The sequence below is a fragment of the Mustela lutreola genome, chromosome 1 (assembly GCF_030435805.1).
Source record: "Mustela lutreola isolate mMusLut2 chromosome 1, mMusLut2.pri, whole genome shotgun sequence".
Taxonomy (NCBI): Eukaryota; Metazoa; Chordata; class Mammalia; order Carnivora; family Mustelidae; genus Mustela; species Mustela lutreola.
The window spans coordinates 107,914,019-107,926,090 of record NC_081290.1 but is presented as its reverse complement, the minus strand read 5'-3'; the positions used below and the strand labels follow the sequence as shown (position 1 = coordinate 107,926,090).

General features: G+C 35.9%; 1 protein-coding gene across 5 annotated transcripts in view; it reads right to left on the bottom strand.

Moving 5' to 3' along the window:
* Positions 1–12,072, bottom strand: part of EMCN (endomucin) — a 140,211-nt gene that overhangs the window by 63,357 nt on the left and 64,782 nt on the right. For 4 of the 5 annotated variants that reach the window (XR_009353030.1, XR_009353032.1, XM_059172246.1 and 1 more), the window contains one exon: positions 9,034–9,072. The exons of the other annotated variant lie outside the window; for it this stretch is intronic. Coding sequence is in view for 2 of the 4 variants with exons in the window: in XM_059172246.1 (XP_059028229.1) it covers positions 9,034–9,072 (39 nt within the window). In the remaining 2 variants the exon portion in view is untranslated. The remainder of the gene's footprint in view (positions 1–9,033; positions 9,073–12,072) is intronic. 5 annotated transcript variants of the gene reach the window in all.

Here is a 12,072-nt window from a genome sequence, read left to right as displayed (position 1 = left end):
TTGATATTGCCTATGACTGCCTTGGATCTTTCCCTTTTTGCCACCCACAGCCCAGCACGCCCTGCATGCTCATGCATTTTTGACATCTGTGGGGGAAGAATAATGTTTAGAGTCTGTACCGTTCTTGCCATGCAAGAGATGTGTGGGAGGAAGCTAGATATATGCCCAAAAGAACAAAGAAAAATGTCAGGCTAGTGCACTACACAGGCAGAAAAAGAAATATTAAATGAAAGAGTGGGAACTAGCTGAAACCGTGGTACTTTTAGCTGCTTTTTCCTTTTTCCTGCGTCAAGTGTTTTAGTGAGAATGTTGCCCTTTTGATTGTGTTGGTAGAGAACAAGATGGCTGATTAAATTACCAACAGTATTAAGCTCCCTGGGCTTTCCCAGTGGTTAATTTTCAAGATTCCATACCCTATCTTACTATCTTCTCATAGACAATCCAAGTGGTTACAATTCTGATTATTACCTCTGTGGTTTAGATAAAACTCCAAACTGCCCTACTTAACACATTGATTGTCCAGTGCCATCTGTTATTACTTACGATCCATAGGCTTGGCAATAGAGTTAACCTTCTCAAAAGAAGAATTTATTGGCTCCTTGGACAAAGACTTTAAAATTTTTGTTTTTCTTTTAACCTCAACCTTCAATTGATAAATCATTTCTTGGGGCATCTGCTGGCTCAGTTGGTTGAATGTCTCTGATTCTGGCTCAGGTTGTGATCTCATGGGTCGTTGGATCAAGCCCTGAGTTGGGCTAAGCTCTCAGTAGTAAGTTTGATTCAGATTCTCTCTCCCTATCTCTCTGCCCTTCCCCCAACTCATGCTCTTATTCTCTCTCTCTCTTTCTCAAATAAATAAATAAATAAATACAAAAAAAAAATTCTGAATCTGGTACACCTACACACACACTTACTTTGCCTCGGTTATGTGTAATGCCTCTGGTATTTTGTTTTCTATTGTCTTTTATTTATTTTTTTCCAAAACTAGCCATAACCCACTTGTTGAAAACTAACTCACCGTTTGAGGAAACTTGTCTATTAGCATGCTCATATCAATGAAATTATTATTCTTGGCTTAATTCATAAATTGTGGCCCTAATGAAATTCTTTCTGTGACTAAGATAGAGGGATTTATGATGTGTTCAGAGCTGATGATGTTTGTGTATTTTGTTGAGACTCGGTTATGCTACATTACTACTAAAACAGGATTGACAGAGGAGATACAGGAGTATAGTGGAGTAGTTACAGGCGTGATTCTGAAGTCAGAGTAGGTAGGTCAAATCATTCCGTAGAATGCTGGGCAAGTCACTTAACCTCTTTGTGCTTGAGTTTCCACATGTACAAGTGGTGATTTTAATAGTTCTATATCATAGTGTTGTAAAGTTAAATGGGTAAAATTAAATTTAAATGGCTTAGAAAAGTACTTGATACTAAGATATTTATGTTATTTTATGATAATATTTTATTATTATATTATTTTATAATATTTTTATTATATTGTGATTAGGCCTCTAAAGAGTTGTACTTTTCAACCACAGTCAACTTGTCCCATTTTTTCAAAAATTCTTGATGTAAAAATATATGCGATAAACTATTCAGACACCTCCATGTTTTTGGATACCTCTTTTCTCTAACCAGGAACTGGAATGACGAGTATATAGCACCTCTTAGACGAAATAGATTTACTGTGGGACCCTGACTTTTGGTGATTATAATGATTATTTAATTGCAAATATGTTGTGTCATAATTTTTTTAAAACTTTATTTATTTGTTTGACAGAGAGAGTACAAGCAGGGAGAGCAGCAGAGGGAGTGGAAGAAGCAGGCTCCCCTGCTGAGCACGGAGCCCAACGTGGCGCTTGATTCCAGGACCCTGGGATCAAGACCTGAGCTGAAGGCAGATGCTAACCCTACTAAGCAACCCAGGAGCCCCTGTTGGGTCACAATTTAAACCTAGTTTGCAAGCCAGAAAAATCAACTACAGGCCGTGTAATTGACCAAGCTTCTCCACCTGCTTTCTGAAATTCACTGTTGTGTTCTTGCTGATGCCATGCGTCCCCCAGGCTGCTCCTAGTCCGTGACTGAGCCTAGCAAAGATAAGGAAGCAGGCTTGTTCCTGGGAGTCAGAAACTCCTCTGAGGAGAGACTCAGACTGGAGAAGTCCCTGTTGCCTTTTAAGAGGGGGTATATAAGATACATAGATATTAATGGGAGAAAAGTGTGATTGGCTGTAGAGGAGAAGACATTCTACATAAAAAAGAAAGGAAAATTATATATTCTATTTTTATTTCTTGTATGTTGCCTACACTTCTTTCTAAAATGTGGACACTTAAAGTTAAGTACCTGAGAGGTTAAACTCAATTAAATTCAATGATTTTTTCCCATTACTTATAAATGATCGGTACTAGTGTTTAATTGCAATTTGATGGATTTATGTCTCATTTTAAAAAAATAACTTTTCAGTATTTAACACAATAAATCATTCACTCTTACTTAACCCTCCAATTTTATGTGGCTTGCAGCAGGAACACATCTTATGGCTTATTCTTCTTGGTCTCCAGCTGCTTCCCCTTTCTTTGTCTAACTCACAATCTTTGAGGGTCCTGGAGCTTAGTACTTGTCCTCATCTCTAACTACAATAATTTCCTTGACGATCTCATTCAATTTCAAGGCTTAAATACAACATCAATCCCACTGATCCCTGAATTTATATTCCCAGCCCAGATTTCATTCTTAAACTCCAGACTCATAAAGCTACATGCTTATTCAGCAAATAACAAACATCTTAAATTCAACACATCCAAACTTGAACTTCTACTTCATCTGCAGCCTTCCCATCTGCCAATCATTCCTTCCAATCTTTCAGGCCAAAGATCTCACAGCTATTTTTGTCTCATCTTTTGCATCCTAGCCCACATGCAGGATCGGCAGGAATCTCTATTGGTTTCACCTCCGAAATATATACAGAGTTGGAGACTTCACGCAACCTACCCTGTGACTACCCTGGTCCAAGCTAACAGCATTCCTCGCCTGGAAAATTTCCAAAATATTTTTGCTTCATCTAACAGGTTCTCCTTAGTTCTCAGATTTACATTTATAAGATATGAGTCAGATCATGTCACTACTTTGCTCCAGACACTCAATGTTTCCCCATTCCACTTATGGAAAAAGCCAAAGTCTTTGTGATAGCCCCCCCAAAGCCTAGGCAATCTGCCTGGCAAATCTCCTACCCCATTTACTCAGTACAGGCGCTGAAACACATGGGTTCTCTCCTCAAGTTCTAGCTCTGCCTGGGTGCTCTTCTCTCACAGACTGGTTTACTTACTTCCTCGCATTTACTCAAATCTTTTAGGTAAGCTTACCTTGATCGCTTTTTTCGGTCCTGCAAACTGGTCCCCATCTTTCTTCACCTAGTGAGCTCTCCTTCCTACACTGCTGTGAATTCTCTCTTTCTCATCATGTTGACCACCTTCTAAATTGAGGACCAGGATAATATTTTGGTCACTCATGTTTTCCAAATGTTAGAACAGTGTCTGGATGTAGGGTCTCTAAGTCCTTGCTTTATGGGTAAACAAATTTTTTGGCAGAAGTGACTACTGCTAAAGATTAAATGAATTAATGGGCATACCATTTGTGTCTTCATATTTGGATAGATGCATGTTTAAGATAATTGTATCATTAATATTTTCATTCATTCTATAGTAAGAAAAAATAGACACCTACTCCAGTTCAACAGGAAATATTGAAAGAAATAGAGTGGAATTCAAGAGGTAGTTATTGCATTTAAGGAGCTTATATTCTAGTAGATCATGACCTGAGCCAAAGGCAGATGTTTAATGGACTAAGTTACACAGGTGCCCCAAACTTGGTGTACTCTTAAAACAATGCAAAAAAAAAAAAAAATTACCTCAAATTTCTTTCACTTTGCTTTGGGTTATCAATGTGACTAACCTTGGTTAACAGAATCTTCTAACCCAGTGATAACTGTGAATGGAGATTTATTTACTTTATATAACTTTGTAGAATTGTATGTTGAAAAAACATGTATTTTTTTTGTTATTTGAATGTGAATAGTCATTAATTTCCAGAAAGCTGTATACAGTATACAAAGAATGAATGAGGCACTGTGTTAATCATCTCATTCTGTAATATTTTTAATCTTGTGCTTTGAATATGAGAGATACTGTGGCTTGGAACTAAGACATAAACCAAGTAGGACTTAAAAGTCTTTCTTTTCCCTTTTCATTATACCAGGTAGCCAACAGATTTTAAGTGAGTTAACTTCAACTTATTTGTTAATAGCATCATTATCAGTGAAATCAATGAAATTTTTTTCTCAACATTCTAAAGTTTTAGAGTGTTCTTACCCTTCCCCTAACATAGAAACATCATTTTACCTTAAATTCACAATTTGAATAACATGACCTCAAAATATTGAAAAGCATTATAATATATAACTGTGCCAATGTTATATTTTCTGAGAATAAGAAAGTAAGCATTTCAAAATATGGACATGAAAATATTAAATAGGATTTTTATTTTCAAACCCTTTCAGGGTTCTATGTGTCAGGCACTGTTCTAAGTGTTTTCAAATATTAACTCATTCAACTATCACGTTATAAATATTTGCATTTTACAAAGTGGAAACTGAAGCCCAGGGAGATTAAGTGATTTGTCCGATGTTACACAGCAAGCAGGTGTCAGTCAGGATTTGAATGTAGGCTCTCGAGTCTGTGCTGTCAAACATCAATCCATGCTGCTTGCTGTTGCATTTCAGCAGGAATGAGTTACAAGTTTATGCCTCTTATTTTTGTTACATTAAATATAGTCTATTTCAATTGAGACCCCAATCAAGACAAACTTGTTTCCATCAAGGCAAACTAAATACCTCCTTCCTTCAACAGGACAAACCAGACCATGCAGATACATACAAGAAGACAGAGAGAATTATTCCTAATATATTAGATAAAGCACATTGTAGAGTTTATAAAGCACACACCATTAGTAATAACATTGAAATGTACTCGCTCTTAAAGTGAATGCTGGGTAGCTAATCAGTTGAGACTGTGAGTTCTTATGGCTTTCCGTGTAGACTAGAGAGGCACAAGCACTTCTCAGAGACTCCACAGATTTCTGAACCAGAAGAGAAACCATTCAGCTATATCCAAATTTATACAGTTTCCTAAGTGAAAGTTTATGGCAGACCCTATCACCTTCGTATTGACATGTTCCATTAGGAAGTCCTTTTATTCTCAACTAGTCTTTAAAACATTTATAAAATTTCTAAGTTAAAAAAACAAAACACAATAAACCTCTGGACACTGCTTTACTATAGGTATATTTTTAGCTTGAGTGGATTCTACTTAAATAATTGTGTCAAGATTCTGTTATTCAAAGTTAGAATACTCAGGTAAGTAACCTTCAGCATAGAAGGATCGATGCTTCACGTTATATGAATTCCTAGAGGTCAGCAACTAATTCTCAAGCATTTCACAGGGTGTTGAGCACAATGAAGATGCCCGGCTGGAGCATTCTCCTTTCCAAAAGGCCAGTGGTCAGGTTTGGTAGGACTAGTAATGTCTGTTCTGGCTTCTAATTTTCCATCAAAATTAATGTCTACAATGCAATTGAGTTTGTGAAACACAGTTAAAAAAGTAAAGAAGATGGGTACAATGAGACCATTCTCAAGTTGTACTGATAGCTATGGGAATGTGGCTGCAAAGACGAATTTTATGTGTCAATTTGACTTGGTCATGGGGTTCCCAGAAATTTGCTCAAGCATTAGTCTGGCTATGTCTGTGAGTGTATTTTTTGGATGCTATTAACATGTGAATCAGTAGACTGAATAAAGTCTATGCCTCTCATCCAATCGGTAGAAGACCTGAATAGAATAAACAGGCTAATAACCCCTCAGTAAGAAACAAGGAGTAAAGAAGGAAATCTTCTGCGTCACTGCCTTGAGCTGGGATATAGGTCTTTCCTTACATTTGGACTCAAACTCAAATATTGTGCCTTTCTGGGTCTCGAGCCTGCTGGCTTTCAGTGTGGAACATACACCATCGGCTCTCTTGGTTCTCAGGCCTTGGACTGTAACTATACAATTCATTCTCCCGGGTCTCTAGGCTTCCTGGCTACAGATCTTAGGACTTCTCAGCTTTCAAAGTGCGTGAGCCAATTCCTTATAATAAATCTCTATACAGAGATATATAGAGTTTCTCTGGAGAACCCTGAGTAAAATTGAGGGCTAGTCATTTATTTCTTTCCCAATCCATGGAGGCGTATTAGTCCATTTTTCTTCAGATCTAAGGTCCCTTATCAAAGAAATTAAGTTTCACTTTCAAAGACACATTATTATCTCTGCTCGTCTGTGGCAAAATGCTAAGGCTAAAGAAAAGTGAATTTCATCATTGCTTAAAATTGTTGTCATGGCCATATGATGCCTGCATTTAACTCTTGGGAATAAATAGTCCGGCATCACTTTTTCTTTGCATTTCTTCAGTTGCTCTGAACTCGGAGCTAGAAAAATGAGTAGGCAGAATAATCTGGAAGATACCCAGTCACTTCTTTCATGAATCTTTTTCTCATCTTCCTTACACTGCTTTCTAAATCTGATGTATAACACAGCCATAGCTAAAGGGAGAGAAAAAAATCTCTCCTTTCTCCAATCTTAACTTGAAGTTAAGAAGTCTGAAGTTTGTCTATGACACATCATTGTAGACCTGTATGGCCACTAGAGTTATTACAGTATTTATTTATTTTTTGCCATGCTGATTAGTCTTCTTGGTAACCCTAATGACAGGCTCCAGTATCACTCATAACTCTTAGCTAGAGTTACATGTGAAGAAACAGAAGAACTATTTATTAAATGCCTGAGTTAGCAGTGGTTGATCAAATATATGGTTCTGTGTATTTAGTATAGTATCATACTAAATTTGTGGTCTTACCATACATATTATAGTTGGTAGGTGAAGTTTGACTTTCTCACATACTTCAGACACTAAGCCATTGTCAGCATTGTTAAAACATAACGATCCACCTCAAACTGTGTTTCCTCTATTGAGTGGAATAAATGGCCATGTTTTCAGACCTTGATAAATCATTTCCCTATTACTATGACTATGTTATATCTATGTACAATTTCTTATAACTGATGCTTTATGTACAGTTGCCTTGCTTATTTTGAATTCCCAAAAAGATTTTTATGTAAAAACAAGCATCAATTTCTATACTCTAAATAATAATTTTTGAAGTCAGTGGTTAAAAACACAATTTTTTCAAGAAAATGAAAGCTGGATGCATAATATGAAAGAAAATGCCAAATGTATAGCATATGATCTAATCAAAGGCTAAATGCATATTAGCTCATATTTATAAAAAGGAAGCAGTAATAATAATTCTGCAGACTAGAATTCTACCTCAATTTCTTCCTGAAAAAATGTTAATTATTTCAAGTAAGATGCTTATTTTTGATCATAGGAGTGACTTTCACAAATTTGATGATTGAACATCTTTGATAACAAACAAATAACTGAACAAACAAATGATTACAGTTGTTAACAGATGTGTAACGAATACTTTCATTACACTTTTTTTTTTTTTTTTGAGTGAGTCTGGATTTAATCTACCCATAACAAATACCTCTCAAGTTAAGATTGACTTTTCTCATAGTTTATTAAATCAGTCTCACTTTATTTTAATCCACTGCTCAAATCAATGACATATTTATTATCTGTCTTAGGGGAACTAGTTTCTATAACTCAAAATTTAAGCAGTATAGTTGGACTTTTTATTATAGTTAAAAATCAGCTATAGTTAAAGCTGACATTTTGTAAATTTTTCTCTTAAAGGATGCTTTGATCCCTCCTTTTAAGGACTTGATGATTTTGGCAGCTTCTCAATTCTCTTCCATATGTAACTTCTCCTGGATGACCAGTGCATGAAGCAGAAAGTAAGGACTTCTCTAGAGCAGTGCAAACCATCAGCCAAAGCAAAGTTGCCCTGTTTGTTTGGATGCACTGTTTTTATGTTTTGTTTTGCTTTGTTTTTCCCAGTGCTTTTTCTAGTGCATTTCTAGATTATGTAAATGGAAATAAAAATTAAAAAAAATATAGTGATGAGGTGAAATAAGGAGGATTAACATCAAAATAACTTTTATTCATGAGAAATATTGTGTAGAAGATAATTAAAAGTTAACTTAAGCACTTCAGTTCTGAGTTCCTTGAACACATGATGGGGAAGGTAGACTGTGATGATCGTTTTGTACATTTACTGTGAAAACAGACTCAGTCATAATTTTCATGACTTTATTTTTTTGACAGTTTTTTAAGTTATGTAAGCTTCTAAGTTAATTTCACATATTTCTCATTTTTATATATGCCAAATGTGACCGGGATTGAGAACCTAAGAAATTTGTCATTTATAAAACTATGAGGTAAAATGTAGGAAGAAAGAAGTTTCCCAGGTAATTACGATTTCAAAACAACAGAAAGACTCAACGGTTCCATCTTCCCCCGCCCAGCAATCTTTTCCAATTCCTATTGCATCATCACCCTCAATTTATTCAGTTTAAAACTTAGGATTAAAAAAAAAAAAAAAAAAGCTCTTCTTGGAGTGATAATATTTTAGGCTGTTAACTATGGTTTATAACATCAACTCTCGAGCTGCCAGTATCAGGCTGTGTTGGGAAACACAGAGAAGACAGTCATAGACACACTGTACTTCTGGGCAAGGGCAGGCTGACGGCAGAAATAGACCAGAACAGTGGGTTCTGGGCAGAGGACACTTGCACAGGCTTCATGCATTTACCAGGGCTCGTTCTACTTACTCTTGCCACAGAGCATTCGGGCACATCCTATGGTCTGGTCTGCACTTTTTTTTTTTTTTTTTTGAATGCAAGTTCTCCTAAACATTTTAGTTGCTATGTAATCTTTTCCCTTGTACTATTTTTTCATGCTCCTACACTGACTGATCTTCTTTATCTCATTTTGGGGATTTTACTCATGAATATTCTCAGAGAGAAAATAATTAACTTACCTGGTGTTCCTGCTGTTTTGATTGAACTCTGATTCTCAGCTTCAGAGGAAATAAAAGAAAAAACAATCACTGAAAGTAGTTATTGAATATCAGATTTACTCTCCCAATTGTTATGGGTGGTAAATGGGTATAGATCCTACTTCATTTTTAATTTATTTTTCTTTAAATCATAAAATCACACAGACTTTATGGTTAGAAAAACTTCAGAGCATGGGTCCAATTTTTTCTTAAAAGAGCCAAATAGTAAATATTTTAGGCTTTGTGGGTCTTTTTTTTTTTTTTTTTAAGATTTTATTTATTTATTTGACAGAGAGAGATCACAAGTAGACATAGAGGCAGGCAGAGAGGCAGAGAAGCCAGCTCCCTACTGAGCAGAGAGCCCGATGCAGGGCTTGATCCCAGGACCCTGGGATCGTGACCTAAGCTGAAGGCAGAGGCTTTAACCCACTGAGCCACCCAGGCATCCCTAGGCTGTGTGAGTCTTAAGTCTCTCTTGTAACTATTCAACTTTGCCATTGTACCATGAATGCAGCCATACACATAATACTTAAAGAGTAAATACGGCTGTATTCCAAAGAAACTTTACATAGAAAAGTAGGTGGGGTGCTAGATTGGGCCTGTGGGCCATAGTTTGCTGAATCCTGTTTTAGAGCATGTGGTCCAACTTTACATCCTCAATAAACCAGGATATTGCAGACAACTACCTAACTTTGGGGAGGGCTTCATGAGTGACACTGCCATGTGTCATATTCTCACTAAGATATGACAGATCTCTTGACTTGAGGAAGTTTCAGGAAGGCTCAGACGGATACCTCTCAAACTTAGGGAAAAGTAAATATAGTTCAGATGACCTTTCTACCATAAAATTACTTGAGAAAATTATAATGAAAAGATCACTTTAACAACTTTGCAAAAATGCACCATGAACAAAATCTGTCATGTGAAAAATACAGAAAATGATTTTAAAATAAAGAGAAGCCCATTAATGATAGTTTAAAATATCCATTTGCTGGTGCACCTGGGTGGTTCAGTTAGGGTTAAGCATCTGACTCTTGATTTCAGCTCAGGTCATGATCTCAGAGTAGTGAGATCGAGCCCTGGGTTGTGCTCTATGCTGCTTAAGATTCTCTATCTCCCTCTGCCCCTGCTCTCTCTCTCCCTCTCAAGAAAAAAAAAAAGAAAAAAAAAAAAAAAGAATCCATGCCTCTCTTGTGTGTTCACTTGACTGTCAAGTTCACTTGACTGTCGGCATCTGAAACTAAACATGCTTAAAACAGAAGTCCTGACTGGTATCCTTAAATCTGCCTTTTCCCATGCTTTCTTGGTTCAATGTGTGGTACCATTGTCTCCAGCTGCACAAGCCAAAGAACAGTGGCCTTTCTTGATGTTCCTATTTTTTCACCCTATGGGCTCTAGCTTCAAAATATATTCCAAATATACTATTTAATTGGTTGTTCATCTAGCACCCTCATCTCTCCCTGCAATGGCCACCTGGAAAAATCTATTTAAATTTAAACTTCACTGCTCTAATGGCTCCCTATACCTCTTACTATGGCTGCTAAGTCCCTACATGACATGGCCTCTGTCTTGCTCAGTTAATTTCCAACCATTCAGCCCCATTTCACCTTGTTTGGTAGATAACCTTATGGGGCTCTTCTTGCCTCAGGCTTCTCTGCTGGCTCTTCCCTATGCCTTGGTGTTCTCTCAGGCTACACGCTGGCTTCCTTCTATCTTTTGTAACTCTGTTCAGATGTCACCACTTAAAGAGGTCTTCTCTAACCCTCTCACCTAAAGTTGTCTCCTTATTTCTCTTAAAACTACTCTACCATGGGGCTTCATTTGCTCAACAGTGTTTTATTATTACAGTGCCAATTATTTGTTTTTTTCTAAAATGTGTTTGTTGTCAGTGACATTTAATTTTTTTAAATGTGTTTGTTGTCAGTGGAATATAAATCCAGGAGGACAGATATTACTTGTTTTATTCAGAGCCACGATTCTAGTACCTACCTCCAGGTCTCCAGTAAAAATGTGGGATGAATAAGTGAGAATACAAAACAAAAATAATAATAAATATGACAAATTCTGTTTATTCGAATTCAATTTTTAAGGAAAAAAAGGAATGATTTATTTAAAATTTGCTAGTTGGATAATGATAGCTACCATTTTTAAAGGAAGCTCTTAAGATCAGTTCCATATATTATTTGCTGGTGTCTGCAAAGGAGACATCATTGCATTCTGTAGATCTACAAATATTAGCTGAGAAAAGGGAAACTACTTTCTCAAGATGGGGACAATGATTATAAATCAGGTCTGGTCATTTTAATGTCTATCCTCTTCTAAAAAAGACGGATTTTCTATCCAATAAACCACTCTGCATAGAAAGCCTATGTAATTAATTTCTATTTTGATAAGGGTTAAAATACTTTTGAAAATGATATAATGCTGAGTTTGGAAGACACACTTAAAATATTTATCAGCTGCTAAAGGATTAGGATACAAAGAAAATCAAAACCCTCTGTTCCTCTTGCTATTAATATCAGGTCATAACCTTTCTTGCTGATAGACTTCATTAAGAGTAAAAAAATTTGAAGCTTATATCAGACAAAACTTTCTGACTATTCTTTATTTGAGTTTTTTTTAAATCAGCCTTCCGAAATGTATAATAATTTTAGAGAGACATGTCATTTAAAGAAAAACAACAGTGCTGTAAGGTTTAGATGAACTTTAAAAAATAATAATATATACCAATTTATAACCCTACATAGTACATTTTGTATTAAGTGTACTGAGAAATCCAGACATTTATATGATAATGTATACATTGTTATTCTGAAGACAAAATTCTGCTCAAATTTTAAATATTTAATCAAAACTGGAATATATGCCTTTTTATGGTCTGAAATCAAAGAGATACTATATTGAAGACAATAAAGTGTTTTCATATAGCACTTCAAATTTGCACTCAGTTCTGTTGATATAAAAGCTTACTAAAGATGAATGCTATGGAACATAATTTGAGTGTGAATTAATGAAATGTGA